The sequence below is a fragment of the Falco rusticolus genome, chromosome 9 (assembly GCF_015220075.1).
Source record: "Falco rusticolus isolate bFalRus1 chromosome 9, bFalRus1.pri, whole genome shotgun sequence".
In the NCBI taxonomy this organism is placed as follows: domain Eukaryota; kingdom Metazoa; phylum Chordata; class Aves; order Falconiformes; family Falconidae; genus Falco; species Falco rusticolus.
The window spans coordinates 39,176,374-39,195,870 of record NC_051195.1 but is presented as its reverse complement, the minus strand read 5'-3'; the positions used below and the strand labels follow the sequence as shown (position 1 = coordinate 39,195,870).

The 19,497-nt window shown below is 41.6% G+C and overlaps 1 protein-coding gene across 2 annotated transcripts; it reads right to left on the bottom strand.

Moving 5' to 3' along the window:
* Positions 1–1,372: 1,372 nt before the first annotated feature.
* MYOZ1 (myozenin 1) lies at positions 1,373–17,864 on the bottom strand. 2 transcript variants are annotated; one of them, XM_037400266.1, is made up of 6 exons: positions 17,700–17,848; positions 15,466–15,567; positions 13,661–13,842; positions 4,913–5,147; positions 2,763–2,922; positions 1,373–1,926 (listed from the first exon to the last, which is right to left on the bottom strand). In XM_037400266.1, exons 2-6 carry the CDS (start codon positions 15,539–15,541, stop codon positions 1,695–1,697), a joined length of 885 nt encoding a protein of 294 aa, XP_037256163.1. In that variant the 5' UTR covers positions 15,542–15,567; positions 17,700–17,848; the 3' UTR covers positions 1,373–1,694. The 2 variants fall into 2 exon arrangements, with proteins under 2 accessions (XP_037256163.1, XP_037256164.1); XM_037400267.1 differs by lacking the exon at positions 15,466–15,567 and having other exon boundaries at positions 17,700–17,864.
* Between the last annotated feature and the right edge of the window lie 1,633 nt (positions 17,865–19,497).

Genomic DNA, 19,497 nt, shown 5'->3' with positions numbered 1-19,497 from the left:
GAATAAACTAATAATTTAGTAGAAGGTGAGAATTTCCCATTTAAATATCTTTCACCAGTGAAATTTGCATGTGTTTATGTAGGCATGAGAAAAGGAAATCAATGTGGGAAATGTTTTTTCAACTGGATCCATTTTATCCAAAGAAACTAAAAAAGTTTTTCTAAGGATTTGTTTTCAACTCAGACTTCAAATACGTTGTAGGGACATGTCACAAAAGACAACCTTTTAAATTTTTGTTAAAATGTTCTTCAGGAGATCACAGTATCACCTTAATGTTTTTAAGTTTAGTCGCAGAACTGAGTTATGGATACTTCTTAATAATTTAATAACACATATAATAAAGTTCTTTAGCCAATTCAGCTAAGCAGGAAACTACTTATTCATTACTTCTGTAGCTTGTTATTATTAGCACAATTTTTAAGAGATCTCCGGGTAGCTCTGGCAAGTAGTCTTTTAGAGAAGTGTAATAAAATCAGGCTCTTAACTATCCAAACAGAATAAAAATCAAATATATGGTTGCAGGGATTTCTAGACAAGGAGGAAAACCTCCTAAATTTAAAGTACTTCAACAGCAGCTGTCTCTGTAAATAAGCTGTTTCACATTGTTTGTAAGAGGAAATTTTGATCTAAACAAAGCACCAGGACAGGGAATTCCAAACCGGTCTCAATGCAGGCTGAGCTAGGTAGTGAAACACCAGTCTTACATGTCATGTTACAGGGTGCAGATGTTCATGAAACAGAAGGTGCTTCATGTAGAAAAATAAAGTTCTTTATTGATTTTCCACAATGCCTGCCTTTCTTCCTGTATGTGTGGCATCAATAAAACAGTTACAAGAAATGGAATAGACTTTGATGCTGGGCATTTGGATAAGCAATGAACTGTGTTGGATGTCAAATTACTTCTGTTGTAATTGAAGCTTCTTTCTTTCTTGCTCTAACTATGGGCAAGTCATCTCGCTTGGGTATGCCTCTGTTCCTTCCCAACATATTGCCTTCTTGGTCTCTCTGTGTGAAAAAAACACCTGCTTAAGCTATCACCTATTTTATACTCTGGAGAACTGGGGAATCTTAGGTGACAGTGAAATACTTTGATCTGTTACACTGACATGCTGACTTGCTGTTTTATCTCTGATGCTGTTATGGTTACCTGTATCATTTCCTCTCAAAGTCATCATTCTTCACTATCAGTTTTGCAGTATTTATCCAAGCCACCTTGATGTATACCTGTCTAATGACCATCCCCATCACTCCCCAATCTTTCATCCCATGCTAACAGTCTAGTTGTGAGATCAAAACTTTTGTTATTGCTAATCCCCAAATTGATTCAGCAGCGTTACTTGAAGAGAAAACACAAAGGCTTTTCTTCCTCTTAGTGTTTTACTACTTTTTAATATATGACAAAACAGATTTATTATGGAGCAGACAGGCAGCATTTAGCATTGCTAAACAGAAAAACACTTCCTAGTTTTGCCCTTTTATGCCCTGGTGAATAAAAAGCTCCTTTCCCTCAAACTGTTTCTGGTATGGACTAACACCACAGCAAAGATAAGTTTAGAACCTGCTAGGAACTTGTCTGGGCTAAGGGCAAAAAGCAAGGAAGGGCTGACAGAACTAGAGTTGCACTTTTCAGCTCCTTGCTATCAACTTGCAAATAGAAAGAGCTGAGAAAAAAAGGAAGGTCTTGGCGGGGGGATTTACAGCTCTTCTGTTTCACCACTCCTTGGCACATTGACCTCAGTATGGTACTCGGAGGAATCTCCTGAAGGCATCCAAGGTATTGGGGTTCTGTTGAAGGAGGGTCTGTTGCTGAAATTTTGATTATATATCATGAGAGATTCTGGAAGCAAAGGGCAAATATCAAACTGAGGCACTTTGAAGGTCATCCGTTTGGCTGCTTTCTCATAACCCCCGTAAGGCATGGCAGTCCTGACATAGAGGAATACATGGAGTTAGCAGACAGAGCATAGGTAAACAGCAGGACTGACAAAATAAATAATCAAAGTTATCAGGATTGTAAATTCTACCATGTTGCAGTTCACTGGGCAAAAAATCCTTCCCAAGAACATGTGTGTATCCATTGCCTGTGTACTAAGAAAGATTTTAAACCAACACCCTCCTCTCTGCTCCTGTGCACTTCCTTCACCCCTGTTGCATCAATCTCCATCAAGCCATACACCTTTCACACCTGTTGGTACCCTGTACATGTAGGAGGTAGGCTGCATTATTGCAGAAATGAGGGGGATTTGGGTTGGTCCTGGATACCGATGTCCTGAGGCTGTGGAAGTGGGTGGCAAAATTATACAGAGAGGTTAACAGAAAATTGTTGCTGCCCTAGAAATATTTGTAAAACTTTCAGTTCTTATCAGAAGCAGCAGAAATACCCTGATTCTTATCCAAAGTACTGTGAAGTATATGGCTTCTGATCGTAAGTTTTTTCCTGAAGCCTTGAATTTTAAATGGCTGCAATAATAGACAGTGGCAAGCTAAATCTCCCTGATCAATGGGGCAAGAATGAAAAGGGAATAGAATTAAAGTCCTCTTACTCAGCTATATAGCTTTTCTGTCCATAAGTTGAATTAAAATCTCTAGCTCTTAATGTACATTCTCTTTGTAGGCCTCCAAAACATTTAATCCACAGGAGACTATGCTAAGCGAAATGCAACTAAAACTTACTTACACTGCACAAGACAGGAGGACTGTGGCCAGAGTTATTGTGTTTTCTCCTGCTAAATAAACTGAACTGAATAGCCAAGAAGACTTACCGGTTAAAAGACTTGTAATGGGGGAAATCAGCTTTGGGACTATATGACAGTAAGTCAATTGTGAGCTGACTTTTGTCCTCAGGGCTGATACCCATTGCTCGTTCCCAGGGGGAGATATAAGTTTTAAATACAGTGATTTTTTTGCCTCCTGCCTTTCCATCTATAAAGAGAGAAAAGTAAAACGCTGTAGTTAGACGACGCTTCAAATACACTGCTTTTCTGTATTCTGCTATTGAAGTTGAGATACCAGCTTTTTTTCCAGATTCTGTAAATCCTAGATCAAGTCTGAGATTTTATGGTTAGATTTCTTTTTAAAAAGACTGTCTTACACCACTTGAATCCTTATCCACAAAAACAGGTGTACCACAGTCTTAGAGCCACTCATCCATGCATTTGCATTAGAGCATATATTTTAAAGCTAATTTTTCATTATTCTCTCTGGTTGCTCAAATAGAAAGTTCTTACCCCAAGAACCAATGTCCTTACACCGTCATCTCTCACTACTTCAAGGGAAGCCTTATAAAAGGCAAAATGCTATCTAATTTCATAATTTACTTCTCTCTTTTTCTGGCTGATCATAGCAGACGCAGCCTCTCCACATAAACCTCACTATCATCATCAGATGCAACAAACAAAGCCCTGATTGTAAACTCCAAAACTAGGCACAGACTTGGAAGTTGGCCCTAACTGACCAAAAACCTTTAACCATCAAATTTCAGGGCCTTGGGAACCCACAACCATCTTTACTAACCTTTTCCACAGTAATCTATTCTTGAATGTTCTAAAAGTACTATCTCCCTTGTCTCAGTATTTTCATAAATTGTCATGTTCTTTGTGATTACATGAACAGACATTCACATCTTCCCCATCCTGAACCAGGATGTTAGAGATAAGTCTGGCTGAAACACTTCAGTATGGCTAAAAGCGGTTTGGAAATATGATGGGGTATCTCTCTGGAAGTTAAAAACCTGTCAGTGACAGAGCTGCACTTTGCTGTTAAGTCAGATACTTGATTGCCAGTAATTTTAGGTTAGCTTCTGGATGCTTCCATTAAGTAGATGAGTTTAGACAAGAGTTTTCATTCTGTGTGCCTTTTTTTTTCTTTTTTTTTTTCTTTTTTGTTTCTGTTGTGTATAACACCACCTTCCTAATAATAGCATTGGATATGTAGCACACTTTTAAAATTCTTATCCTTCATAAACTTTAAAACTTCTGAGCAGTGGCTTGTGCTTAGCTTGATTAGGGCAGATGGGAATAATAGTTTAATGGAGTTAGATATTCTGGTGCTTTCAAGGTGCTAAAATTTGTGTAGAAAACATAAATCCTTATGAAGTAAGTGGCAAAGACTGAACACTATTATTCTTATCTGAAACTTTCTTCTTTATCACACGTTCTTTGTCTTGCTGATTTTCTTCAAACCTTGCCAAATCCTGGGCTTTCCTGGTTTCACAGAATCACAGACATGTACAAGAATCTCATTTTCATTAAAAAAAAACAACAACAAAACAATTACCCCTATCTTTCTTTGTGAAGGACTTAAACTAAGTAGTTTAGAAGTAAAGTAATTGCTTAGGGTTGAAAAATAAAAGCAGTTGAGATCCATCTCTGCAGTAGAAGCTGTGGTATGATATTAATCCTCCTTCTCCCCACACACAGGAATAGGGTAACAATGGAGAAAAATCTCCTATAAGAAGATAGAGTATACACAGACTTCTTTTTCACAGGGATACCCAGAAATGTAAAAGTTGATTTTGATGTAAAATTCACATTCTTCCAGAATGTAAATGAAAAACCTTGGATTTTACAAGTCACTCATTCAGTCACTTAGGACAGTGGCTCCTGGTTCCCAATCAAGTTTTCTTTTTGTTGTAAAATCCCTTAGAGGCTGTTAAAAGAATGATTTCACCTGCTGATTCTCATACAAGAATGGTCCAGGCAAGGGAGGTGTTTCTGGTTCTTGCCTATGATTGAGCAACACAGAAGCATGCAAACAAAACTATCAAGATAAAGGCAGTTCAGCTTTTCTAAACTTCGCAATGGGACTTAGTTTGGAAGAATTCAAGTTCTAGTCAAATAATTTACTTGTCCATACGAGTAAGGTTGGCATGAGCTCTGACATCTTTAGCTATTTCTTGCAGAGAGATACTTGCCTTTCTCAGTACCGTCGCCTCCTTCTCTACCACTTCCAGCCGATTCCCCAGCATGCTCCCCTTCTCGGTCCCCAGGGCCTCCTTTGCTTCCAGGCCTAGGAGGAACAGTGGGATACTGGTGCTTACTGGAGCCGTGCTGCCCGGCTGTCACTCCTCCTACCATCCGCCCGTGGGCATAGCCACGAGTATCTTCCCCATAATGTCCTCCTGGTGGGATGAACTTCTGAAAGTGATCCTAGGGCACGAGAAAAGAGAGTAGGAATCCCTGTTACAGGACATGGTCCATTCATATGTGCAGGGTTAGGTCCCAGAACGTGAACTTCCAAGTCTCTGTGATCTGACCACTTTTGTGTCTCAGTTACAAAACCAGTGGCAGAACTTCATGCGAGTTATTCTCTATATTCAGTACAGGAGCAGTTGTAGAACAGCAGCAAGGGCAATGGAAGCACACCTTTTAATGGATACCTCAGAAGGGGATCTGTGTATTGTCCCCAAAAGTGATAAGTATGAATACAGGAGGAAGGGAAAGGAAGTACAGCTTTTGCCAGAGCAGGTAAAGGTCCAGACAGAGATACATTGGCCAACCTGTGGGAAAGCAAGCTGGACAAGAAATAGGAAGTGTTTTTATGTCAATGTTAAGATAGCCCAGCAAAGTCAGCTCAGTTATAGTGTGGGAGCTAAGTGTTACAGGGCACCAGAACAACAAGGTACCTGTGACAACATGAAAGCCTGGAAGATGACTGCCTGTATGTCTGTTTCCCGTACATATGAAGGTCTGCACGAAGAGGGGTGTTTGCACGTTGAGAAAGACTGAAGAGATAGCAGCCTAGGAAAATATGAAAGACTTCCTGGAGACCACAAGAGGAAAATGATAAAAAGGAAGAGTTTGTTTGTAGCAATATGTGCATTAATGAACTGAATCTAACCAGCAACAAGGCAAGAAAGAAATCTGTATCTGTCAGAAAAATCAAGTTGGTCTTATTTTCCAGGCCATCCGCTCTCCCCAGTCCAGGCTAGACAGCACAATCTGCACACCACATGCTGAAAGAGCAAACAGTCTGTGCAGGATTTATAGACCCTGTAGTGCCAGCACAAGGTCCAGTCTTTGCACACAGCAATTTTAATAAATAGTTGTGTGGAACAGAAACTGCTATATTCGGAAAAATGTTTTATGTATTGATTGTAGGTGAGATCAAAGCTTGACTCCGATCAGATAAAAAAAAAAGTCTCTCGTGTATTACAGCCCACACAGCTGCATAATGCAAGTAACCTGGCTTATTCCTGTTGGACTAGGGGACCAGCTACAGATGCCCAAAGATGTAACAAATACAGCTGAAGTGAAGGAATCTGTGGTTCCTCATGCTGCAATTCTGCTTGTATGACTGACCTCAGGCAGTCATTGGTAGACAAGAGGGCCAACCTTAGAGCTGGCTCTCAAAGGGTTAAGGATTTCTCAGGGCTCTTACACCTAGTACAGTTTAGCAAAAAGAAGCTTTGCAGGCTGTAAACAGGCTTCCAAGGCCAGCTGTTAGATCAGCTAAAAATAGATGAGAAGTGAAAACCCCACAAGGCTCAAGGCAGAATTATCTAACCCTCTACTCCCTGTGTCTCCAGAAACAGTGTCCAGGGTTTCACAGCAGGTCACCAGGCTGCAACCCAGGCAGGCAGCCAGCTGCAGGCTGAAGTGGCAGAGCTGGTGCCCCCAGGGTCTTTAGGGACTGCCTGTCCTTCTCCTAGCTGTGGGGAATTCCCTTTTTAGGAACAGAGAAGATAATGTTCCGCTGAATGTCAGGAAGCACTGAGAGGGGAGAGGATTGTGAGCATTAAGCTGTACACAGGAGCTAGCAGGGCAATCTGTTCAGTTATGCATGGGAGCTCAGCAGCTGTAAAAAGGCAAACTGAAAAAAGGGTATTTTGAGGGCTAGGGGTCAGAATGAGGTTATTCTCAAAATGTTAAAATATATATATGCAAGGTTAATGCTTCTACTGATTTGCTCAGTAATTTCAAAATAGGATTTCCATCTGTTTGCCTTCAGGTTTCACCCATACAGTGTGCCCTTCCTGAGAATTAAATCCTTATTTCTCTTTTCCTCTGGTTACTTACATGCACTCTCTTGCAAAAAGAAAAAAGGTCACAAAACATCAGCATAACATGAGCTACAATAAAAAGGGCTGGTTTGATTTTGTGCATAGCAGTATTCAATGTGACCAAGAAGGGGCATCATTGTCATCTGGTATTACTTTAAATTGCGGTATTATCACTAAGCAGGAGTGAAATTTCTCTGAAACGTGTCTGCCTCAGGAAAGCCACACCTAAATCTTACTTAGCTGCAAATGAAATTAGTTTTGTCCCAGGCTAGTTCATGATTCTTCGTGGACCCAGTGGGAAAACATCCTATGTTCAGCAGACATCTCCATTCAGATAGGGAAGACCTATTTTCCATGCAATATCCCAGACTACTCACCAGCTAGAATAAAAATACAATTCTCATTAGTTTTGGACACCACAATATATTGTCTTCGCTCAAATTAACAGGAGGCAAAGGCAAATTCATCTTTGTGAAGTCTTGAACCTCGGATTTAAATGAGCTGATTCTAAGACAGTGGAGCTCGGGAACGGCAGCCTCAGCCAGCAGTCTCGAGGTAGTCAAAGCTGGGTGGGTGCAGCTTTGTCTCTGGTACTTACAGCATGCCTCTGGCCCAGATGTTCAGAGTGAAATACACCTTACACTTGAGGGGAATGCATGTTCTTGGGCCACTGCTGACAGCATGTGGGGCTTTTATATATATGCGTATTCACATCACAAAGCCAACCTCTTCGTTAGGGCTGGTTGACCCTGGGGGTGGAAGTCCTAGGAGAGAAACTCAGGAGTGTCAAATGCGAAGGCTGCTAACCTTCCCTTGTTCACTCTGGGGGCAAATAACACTGCTCCTCCGTGGTAGAGTCTGCGCTGCCTGTGTGTTGCTGGAGGTAGTGGATGTTATCAGTCCCTTGCTGTTCCTAAATCCAGTCTAACAAGAGAACATTTGTGACAAGTTCATGTGATGCGTAGTCCCCTGGGCTAGCTAAAAAAATTGGGCTCATGTCTTTGAAGTCCTTAGTGCTGGCAAGAGCCTGATCCTACAGTCTGAGTGCCTAGATGGGTGAATTCTAAATTCTTTAGAGCTACTGCATGTGTCTCATGAAAAATAGATAATGAAAGATGATCCAACTAATGGAGCTGAGATCTCTAAGTACCTCAAGGCCCTTGACGTCACTGCAGGCAGTCCCCAGGAGGAGACACTGTGTGCTCCCCGTCAGCTCCTTGCTGTGCCCTAAAGAGAATGATTGAGGCCACCAAATGTGTTTCTATTTCCACCTCACTGATAAAGAGCTTCCCAAAGGTTTGATGCCTATGTGGTTACTAACACTTCTGAAGTTACTGTGACTGTGTCCTCTCAGTGGCAGCCACTCAAACGCTCCTTCATGGTGGGATGGGAGATTTAAAATTCAGACACTTGGAGACTCCTAGACTGCCTGCTGTTTTTATCCAAGTGTGTGCCTCCATCCTTAATTTGCAGTTGCATTGCCTTAAACCTATGATTCACTTTAAAAAAAGGGATGATAATAAAAAGTAACCTCAGCTGTTACAGTGTCTTAATTTTTTTTGAACAGGCTCCCCCAAGAGGCACAGCAGGCTGAGCTCCTGCTTTGTGTTTTGACATGTACTTCTGACTTGCTGTTTAATCTTAGGCAAATTATTTTTCACCTCTGTGCCTGAATTTACCCATCTAAATAATGGGAATTTTTATCTAATACTACCCAAAATTATTTATTTCTTACTTGTATATTTTAGATCATCCTTGCCACATTTTCTTTGTGAATGAAAGAAACTGAGTTTCAAAATTTTGGTCCAGTTTTCTCATAGTGCTCCAACAAACTGCCATGAAAAATAAAAGGCTCTTCCTCTCTGTCATTCTGCTGTTTCCACATCAGTTACTTCTTGAGTAAGAAGGCATCAGACTTATTGTTCGCTCCTATACAGCTTTGAGTATAGTCAGGACATCTAGGTCATCTGCACCAATCCAACTCCAGCACAGCAAGGCTCATTTTGTTAGACAAGTACATCTCAGCTGGCTCACTTCACTTAGGTCATAACCTGAGCCTCTCTTGTATCTCAGCTTGCAGTTATCCTGTAACATTTGTTCAAGAGGTTTAATATCCCCTGCAGAGCAGACTTCCTAGAAAGAATGCTTTTCCTACCATTTTCCATTTAACCCTACGTCCAGTGATCTTGACTGGCATTCTTCTAAGCATATTAACAGGCAGACAGAGCCATAAGTGCGTGCTTGTGCATTTAACCAAGTAGCTGCATGATAACATCTCTCTTCCTCTGTCCTTATGCTTTCCTTCACACACTGAATCACGTCTGGCTACTTAGCAGGTTAAGATCTCTGAGGCAGGTTGGTTGTATACTTCTGTCCACTCTGAAGCACCACTTTTGGTGGTGTAACATAACCACTTCCATTTTCTTCTTGCCATTTCTGCTTAGTCCTCTGAGTTCTTGTTCAGCAGCAAAAGGAATACAGGGTAACTCCTGCCAACTATCCAGGAGAAGAGTAACCCAATTCTTTAACCCTTTTTCACTTAAGTTCTGTTTTGCAATTGGTATATTAACTTTTCTGAAGAGACCTCTTGGCCTGAAGTCCAGCAGAAATTACTCGCCAACACATGTTCAGCTCGTTTTCATACAAGCATTGCCAAGATGTGGAAACTGCATTTATTTTAACTTGTGGGTGAATCTGAGAAAGTGTCAAGGTGGTTTTTTTTTCCTTTGTGGGTCTGGGGTTTTTTTGATGTACTACTGCTGATAATTGTCTGCTCAGATATTGGTTATTCCACCTTCGTAATGGTTTTCATTTAAGATGTGGTAGGTAAAGCAGAAAGAGGGGGGGAAAAAAAAAAAAAAAAAGGAGACAAATTAAGTCTTTCTATAAACTGTCTCCTGCATGTAAATCCAAACATGTAAATCCAAATCAGGTCACAGGTTATTACTAGCAGAGAGACTATTTTTAAGGATCCTCACTGGAAGAAAAACAGCATAACAGCAACACACAAAAAGTGTAACTATGGCTTTGTTTTCAGTTTCCGCTTGATGATAGTAAGAAGGTGTTACACAGAAGTTGCCAAGCGGAGGTGGGACCTTGAAAAGAGTTAGGGCAATAATGAGTGGGGCTGTAAGGCTAAGAAACATAGTTTTGCATTACCTAGATGTGTTTGAGGCCAAACAGATTTAGCGTTACGAAGTAGAGAAAAGGTCTGTGAATTGCTGATTTATTAATTGCTGAACAGTGAAGTGGGATTTAGGAGACCCAGAGATAAGACTGAGACTCTTTCTATGATTCTGGGTGATTTGTTAATCTTCCCCACGGTTCATTTTCACCATTAAAAAATATAGTAAATTCCCTCATGGTATCATTGGTCAGATGCTACAGTAATAGAGCACATAGCAAGACAGGGTTTCATTGTGGTCTTTAGTCAGTAGCAATTCTGCAGGTAGCAAATTGCATTCTGCAGCTCCACAGTGAGGTTGATAATACCCTCCGAGACATGGAGAGAACCACAATTCCCATGACACAGTGGCACAGCCTGGGCTGAGAAAAATAAATCCTTCTTCTGATTTACTAGACAGGGCTCTACAGAGCCCAGCTTCTCCAGCACAGCACTAAACAAGGAGGATGTCACATGAACTCTCCCTGTTTGGCAGGATATCACTGTGCTACAAGTGTCAGACTCGGCCCTCACTAAAAACATACCCTTGTACTGTATATTTGCAAGAGAAGAGGATCACAGTATTGAAAACAGCTATACAGTAGGGAGTGCATTTCGTTTTGCTCATATTGGGAATGGTCAGTCTTTTTGACTGTGGATGGAGCTGCAGCAGTGATAGTGGCAGGTGTTCACTTTTGCATGAAGATGTCTGATATTCATGCACACACAGAATATATGTTTTCTCCACTAAAAGTAAGGAGAGTGATCTGATTGTTCAGTGTGGTGGTTTGGCTGGAGGAGGAGGAGGAGAGAAGCAGGAGGGTGGATTGATGACACGTGACTGCCGAGATCTTCTCCCTTGTGTGGTTGATAGCTACAGCACGGGCTATTCTGGGACCCCTTACATGGTTTGGATTTATTTTTAATAACCTTTCTCTTTCTGTGTTTTTATATTACATTACCTTGCTGTTAAACTTTTTGGGAGGGGAAAGAAACAATCTGTACTCCATCCCAGACCTTTCTTGCCCTGCTTTGCTAAGTGTGTCCTGAGAATATTCTAAGACAGTTAAGAAATCTATGGTGTAAAAGCAGAAAACACACCACCAGCTTTAAATCCCATTACTGTCCCACAGCCTTAAAGGCACAAAGACTTCTTTGGGATGATGAGCAAAGGATGTAAAAATTAAATGAGAGGGGGAAGTAAATGGAAGTAGGAGTAGGAATTCTTTGCCATTATCTTCTTCCCACATTTCCTTTTTTCTTTAAGCCTTGTTTTCTTCATCTGCCTTTGAGCAGAGACAGGAGCAAGAAAGGAAAGAAACAGAAAGCTAATAAAATATTGCAGTCAAAAGGGCTTTTGATGAAAGTTATTTGGTGCTAAGGTCAGGTATTGTGCAGAAGGTCTGGAAGATAACAGTGAGCCACAGATCTGTTGGCTTTACCTGTCCAAGAGTAACCCGCTTTCCGAGAGAATGGCTCTGTTGCTGTGGTCACTCTGCTTTTCTTCTCACTGCTCTGAGTGCCAGCAAAGGTGCTAACTCATGCGGGCTGTGGTGATGAGAGCAGTTATCCATGGAAGCAGTGGATGCAGCCTGGCAGAGTCCTTGCACAGAGCACACAGGGCAGCCAGCAAATGTTAACAATTGTGTTTGTGATCCTGCTAAGCTAGCCCTGAGCGAGGGCTCTAGGGCAGACCGAACTCTTCCCGCACTGACCAATGGACATTTGTTATCTGTACCGTGGAGGATTTTAAAGCAGAGTACCAGCTGCCGTTTGGAGACCATGCCATTGTTCTCATATAGCAAAGCCATAAAGAAAATGCTAGGCTTGTTAGGGTCTAGTATAAGCCCCAAATAAATTTCTCCACAGCACAGTATCTTACAGTTTTGCTCAAAGAGCTTGGTAGCAGGGATGTTCTTACAGAAGGAGAGATTCACTACAGAAAGGGTATGGAGAGAAAGTCAGGCATGGATGAATAAACGAAGTAAGAAAAACAGCTAACAAAAAAGAAGCAATTGTAATCAGCCTCTGTAATGTCAATCTTGGAGGGACTCTGTGCATGTCTAGTTTGTCACAGCTCATTCGCTTTGAATTTCTATGATTGAACACCCTTAAGTGACACTCTCAAAATTTTGAAAGTTTGGACTTCAGCCTGTTTATTCCCCCACCTTATTATTTTCTCACTCCTCCTCACTGCAGCAGACTCTGACATACGAACTTGGCCCTTGTATGTTTTAGAAGCTCTGAGATTGCTGAGCATTTATAAAAACAGCTTGCATTTCTCTAGAATTTTCATCTGAAGAGTCCAAAGTTCAACACAGCATTCGTTGTCACATCCTTTCTAGGAGATAGCTCAGTGAAGAGATGAACTACCTAAAGCACAGAGATGAAGAAACTGCCTGAAGTCTAACAACACTGGATATGCTTGCTGTATCTCTGGTCTGTCATCTCAGATCTGTGATCTGACCTACTGTTGTAATTTTAATGACCTTTTTTTTTTCCAGGCATCTTTCCACATCCTTCTTCCCAAATTGTCATTTTCAGAACTGAACTGCAAAGATTTACTTATTGCTGCTTTTGAAAACATAAGAGGGCTAAAACATAGTGTGTTTTTGTTTGGCAGAATATTTTCTTCAGCTTGACTTACATTATTTTGCTTGAGTTTCCTCATAGATGCCATGAAGGCATAAAATGACACCAAATAACTTTTGAAGAACATCAGAAGATGAAATGCTACATCAAAATGCATATGAACCTGAAACATTTTCTATTTGTTTTACTGAACTGCTGACAATCATGTGAAAGGAGATTTTAATTTGCAAAAGTTTAAGTAACTTCAGAAGACTTTACACCAGCAACTAACTGTGGAAAGAAGTTCAAAGATTAAACAACAGTACTACCTCATGGGAAAAGTTAAAAAAAGAATGTCTGAATTTATTCATCATAACTGATAGGAAAATACTTTAGAAGAAAACAAATATAGCTTCTAGTAAATAAACTGAAGGTATTGCAGTGTCAGGGTAGATGTTCCTGTCTGAATTTTCATTTATGGAACCTCTTGCAGAAATGAGCAGAGTTTTCTGCCCAGCAGGAAACGTAAAAGCATATCCTAGGCTAAAAAGAGAACTGTACCTACTGGAGCTGAAGTCAGACCTGGATGGATCATTTCCATCTTGCAAAGAAGAAATGGAACAGATAAAAAACCAATTAGTCCTGCCCTGTGCAGCTCTGAACACCTGCCAAACATGCAGTCTTCCCTCATCACTCAGTGCCGAATTTTCTCACGCTTCTGCATGTGTGATACCAAGTATTTGCCAAAGGAAACTAATGCTGCTGCCAACAGGAAATAAAACTTATGTGTTTATATAATTTTGGCTTTTTCCTGCACTACTTTGCTGTTAGATTCCCCAGACCATGCACATACAGAGGAGAGCTTGGGCACACTCACATTTCTGTTACCCCTGGGTGCATGGAGTAACTTTTCATCTCCAACCTACCACAGAGTTGTCGGTGAAGGCATCAGGGTTATTCTCATAAATGAACTTCTCCACCCTCAGCTGACGTAATTTGAACATCTTGGATCCTTTGTTTGTGAGGAGAGAAAGCTCTTCTAGCATCACATCTCTGGGGATGCTGATCTTCTTCCCCAAGTTCAGCTTCGACACCTCTTGTGGCATGACTACAAAACATATGAAATGAGATGCTTTAGGAAGTGCTTTGGTCCAAGTCTCTTGTCCATTGCTTCCCAGCATCAGTAGTGACTTCTAAACTGCCAAATTCTCTTCTAAATTAAGTTTTTAGGAAATAACCTAGGCACCAAACTTTTACATCGATAACCCTTTGGATATAGATGGGTGGAATTTATTCTGGATTTCCAGGCAGATCTGCGCAGAGAATAGTTGCATAAGGGTGGGGCTGGTTGCATGTGTCCCACATCTGAAGCACCTCAGTCAGTGCAGCAGGATTCCTTGGTACTGCCTCAAAATGCATCACTACCTTTTCTGGTTACTGCCCTACGCTTGCCTTCCCTTCTCTGGAATTAGGTGAGTGGCAGTCAGCTCTTTGGACTGGGCTGACATATAATAAATAAAGACGACTGTGGTGTGCTGTGGTTTAAATATTGTCCTGAAACCATGGCAAGATTCCATTTTATTATATCTGTTTGTTTGTTTGTTTTAAGGAGTTTTTTTAAAGGGAAAAGTAGTTGAAGTTCTCTTGAAGTCTTAATACACTGGCTACTCGGTAAGTCCTTTTCCGTTTAATGTGGTACCACCAACTGTCCATCAAAGCAATGGATTCAAACATTTTCAGTGATCTTGCAGAAATGCAATTAAAGCTTTTCATTCAGAAACAAGCAACTTTTCCTAGGCTTTCTTTTTTCTGTGTTAAGCAAGGTTAAGAGCACTTACCACGTCTACATCTCATTTACAACACAGAATGAATCTTCATCCTTAAACTGGTATAAAATTTGTATAAGCCCTTTCATTTTATTAGACATTCTCTGAAGAAATTGTATTTTTTTTATGCAAGCTAATATATAGCACTATTTCCTAGCACAGGAAGAAATGCCCTTTAACTGAAAATTGGGGGTTTACTTACTTGTTTACTTGAATAAAAGATTAGGAACAAACAGAAAAATAGATACTTGAACCTCAGCAAAAAAGTTTCTACAGCCCTTTTTGGAGGCTGAAAAAGGGACAGCGCTGAATTATTACTGTTCAAAACCTCTAAAAACCTTCCTCATGCTGTCAGAAGTAAAAAGGATATCACAGTTAATTAAAAGTCACCCTACCCAATGCATAGATACTCTGTAGAAAGAAAAAGTCCCAAGTTATACCTGCTGAATAACCCCCTCTAAGAGACTTTGACTTTTTCAACTGATGAGTGCTGGAATCAAAGGAATTATCTTGTATGGAGAAAAACAAATTAGAGACAAAGGTTATAAGAGAGAGAACAACATAGAATATAACTAGGCACTGCAATATTGATAACCGTAAAAGATCATGTTTTCTTCCCATTCATACTGGTGTGCATCCAAATTAATACTGCAGGGGAACATGGGTTTACAAAGTGTAATCTAGGTCAGGATTTGACCTGAGTGTGTGTGCAATGCTTTTAAACAGTAAATTAGAATATGTAATGTGGTTGAAGGCTGAGCTTTAGCAATATTTGTGGCTCTGCCTCCTGGTATGTTCACTGTATGTCTTGCTGTGGGAATTTGGTCAGATAGGGTGTGAAATTTTAAAGGCTGAAATTCGGGTTGAAATCCAAACAGTTTTGTGTGCAGTTTTGCATATCTTACCTTCGTGTGTCAGCTTCCCAATGAGTTTAGTGGACTTTTTCCTTTTAACAGGAGCAGGAGTCCCTGCAAGGGGCATTCCCACAAAGGGTTCTCTGCTTTGCTCTAAACACACAAGGAAATGGAGAATGAAACACTGGAAAGGTATTTCTTGCCTCTCTTTTAGTTGCCATCTACAGTTAAGAGTTACACAGCCTTTATTTCACACACAGGTTCTTCTCTATCCCTTCCATGTGAAGGAGCTAGTGAGTGGCATCATCCCATACAGAATATCAGCAGGCCATTGTGGTGTTCTCTGGAGACTTAGCGTTATGACACAGAACACGGCAGCAGATCACAGCAGAAGCATTGCCAAGGTGCCATATAGCATTGTCATCCAAAACAGGCATTTTAATTGCAATATGGCAGTTTCCCAGCACCCCTATGTGCCACAGTAGTACTCTTACCATCTTGTGCTGCAGTAACAGAATATCAGTTTGAAAATTTTCTCTTATCATACTGTATTACAATACCATGCAGTTATCATTAGAAGGTAATATGTATTTTTGTATAAAAATTTTAGGTCTGTCCATGAGTTATTAGGGAGCATTTTGAATGATGTGCAGGTTTGGTTTGGATATTTAGATAGTCCTAGTAGAATTAGAATAGGTATTCATAAAACCACTAGGCTGCAAGTTCGGGGCGTGGGGAAAAAAACCCAACCCAAAACCCTAAGTAATTCCGTCTTTTATTACTGCTACTGTTTTGTTACAGAAAGGCTGGAGGAAGAAGGCAGAGGCAATTTGTTAAAAGAAAAGTTGTCCACCCAATTTGTTTGAAGTCAGTTGCACCTGTATCTTATGTATTGATCTTATACCATATAATTTTGGAGGGGCAGGAGGGGAGGAGGGAGACTTCTTCTGGTACAGTGTTCCCCATCTCTGTCCCCAGCTAGGATGAGAGATCTGTACTGCAAAGTCTTGGAAAATTAGGAGAAATCTCAGCAATTCCACTTCAGGCAGCTTCTCAGAGTCCTTCTTGGGGGTTATCACACATAATGTAAGTAGAGTAAATGTTTTGCTTTCACCTCATCCCTGTCCATGCCCAAACAACACACCATATAGGGGGACAGATCCTCACCTGATACAATACAAAGAAAAATGAGCAAAGACCCATTGGCTGCAGCAGTAGCGATAACTAACTTCCTCTGTCCTTGTGATTGTTGCGCTTTAGTTGCTTAAAATTTCAGAACTGAAAACATTGAACTGTGGGTTATATTTTAAAACTATCAAGCAAACAGCTACAAGTGTGTACACAGTCCTTGTTGTGATCAAGACATTTTTATCTCCTATGTATTTTGCAGTTTTATTCCACTGTTGCTCCTTTTGCAACATGATTTTCATGTGATGAGGTGGACATAACTCTAAAAGAAGCCCAGCCACAGCAAACCAGCTTCAACCACATTGGCAGATACTCTCTTGGATTAGTTTTTCTTTCAGATTTCCAAGCTTTTCTTTTTATTGAGATGCTGCCTATGTAGTTCACGTCATAGAAGAGCCCATCCTGGTGTATTCCCAAAGCAAGCGTGAGCAGGTGCAGCCATAAAGCATGCACTGCACATTCTCCTCAAGCAGCCGGACATCTGCTTGGCTATATAAAAGAAGCAGGCCCTGCTTGACAGGAAAGGGGTGATGCTGCCAGAAGGCAGGGGGGGTGGGAAGTTATGGCCCATCTGATGGGTCATAAGACTGGCAAAACAGAGGGAAATCATCTATATGCCTCAAACATGGACTCCCTGGGGCAAGGCGGAAAGGGCTGGCCCTGGTGGGGCACTGTGCTCCTCTAACACACCCATTCTCAAGGAGCAAGAAGGGCAAGTCCATCCCATTCAGCTGTCTTCCTTTATTAATCCAGCAGGATTGGGGAGTGGAGAACCTGCTGCATGCAATTGGTCTAGCATAAGGAAAGGGGCAGCAGTCTTTCACTATGGACAGAGTCCAGGGCTACTCTGGGACTACTGCTCCTTCAGCTACCCCACTGCAGGGAGGCTGCTGGAGCCTCAGTCCCCATCCTCCCCACTATCCCATACGTAAAGCCAGGGCCACAATCATCCTTGTCTCCCCTGAGCTATATCCCTCGGTTCAGTTCCTGTCTTCTTCTGCATCAGTCTTTGCAGCAGTCATTTCCTTGGTTTTGCTGCAAAGCAAACCAGTCTTTTCCCTCTCCAGCACCTGCTCTAAACTGCCCGGTCAACTCACCTCAAGCTTGCAGTGCCAGGCTCAGACCAGCTCAAGCGCCTGCCTCAGAGCTCGGCAGTGGGCTGCTTCCTCCCAGCCTGTCTCTGGGTGCTGCTGGGGAGCCTTGTCCAGCAGCCCAGCTCACCCAGGGTGCCTGCGCGCCCGCAAGTTCTGCCCAGCACAAAGTGCTGATGCGAAGTGCTGTGAATTTGACTCCTGAAGGCTGCTCACACAGGCATCCTGTGGTTATTAATAGCCAAAGGCCCAGAGGGCAGAGTCTCAGATAGCACTGCCACCAGCCCCTTGGAGAGGGAAAGGAAAAGGTTGCTCCTCAGGCCTTCTGCAGTCACTGCCTCAGTTCCCAGGAAGACCAGGCCCTCCATAGGTGCCTCTCATCTTCCTCCTCTCTGTTCAAATCAACATGCTGTTCCCCTTCATCCTTTATTGCATTTTAATGCAATTCATAAAACCTTCTCAGTATCCTGTTTATCAGTAATGCCTCTAAGGCTCTCTTGGGTCTTGCTCTGTTTAAATCCCTCTTCTGCCTCCTCCTCACTCCATCATTCAACCCAGTGTCCTCTACGTTCTCATATAGAATTCCTAAAATGCCGGGCATTCAAATAATACATCAGAAAGCACAGAAGAAAAATAATTGTATGCATGAAGCAAGATGTAGTAGGAAAACCACAAAGTCTAGAAAGCTATTTACAGAATTCTAGGAGGTAGCTGTGTGATGTGTATGGGAAACCCAGCAGAATCAAATAGCAAGGAAACTAATTTCCTGACTCCTGACAGAAATAGGGTTGATTGCCTGCACTTGGTGCAGCTTTGCATATGCAAATTACTCCCCTTCTTTAGCTCCTGTTCATTATGAGGTGACTCTCTGTTTCCCACTCCCCATACCCAGTTTGGTTCTGGTTCTAGGATGAAGGGAGCATATCTCATTTTACTGATTACTCAAAGATGCACATGCCTTTCATCTTCTTTGTAAAGCAGAAATCCTACAGAAAACATATTTCACATTGGACCAAAATAATTTTTTCTACTGAATAAACCTAGAGCCTGGTAGGGGGAAAAAACCTGAAACACAGCTGTGATTGTAGTAGAAAATCATCTCTGCAGAGAACTGCAAGCAAAGTTGCTATAAAGGAACACCAGGAGATAGTTGCTTTCCCTTTTCCCTAGATTGTGCAGTTGGTTTTGCCTGCACCAAATGCGTATAAAACTTCCTAGTGTGATAAATGGGTTGAAAACACAAGGCATTAACCCCCAGTACTGTCTGGAAGATCATTTGTAAAAGTGCTGTTAATATACCTATGGGCAATAATCCGCCTTTATACCCTGCTTGTAGATGGCAATCTCCTGCCTGAAGTTTCCCATTTTCCTCTTGCTTGCATCCATATAACAACTATGTATACTTCATATTATGCCTATAGCACAGATCATAATTTTTCTCCCTCATTCCTGTCTGCTTGCTGTAAGCTTTCCACTATCCAAAGGAGTTCTGCGTCCTTGACTGAGCCCAGCAGATACACTGGAACGACGTCCAACCTGGATCCTGCCCCCACACTCCGGAGTAACTGCCCAGAACTGTGCCGCTGTAAAACAGGTGTAGGGATAGCACAACTGAACTGTAAACACACTCTGTCTGCTCTGGGCACTATCACAGAGCTTTCTGCCTGCTGAAGGCATTTACATCTGCACAAAGCTGGAGAGCATCAAATACTAGTCACAACTGACCATCTGTCCATAATTCTCACCTACTCTGCACAAGTGCAGGTGGCCACAGAGGAGCAGGTCTCTTGGTATTGGCCAAGCC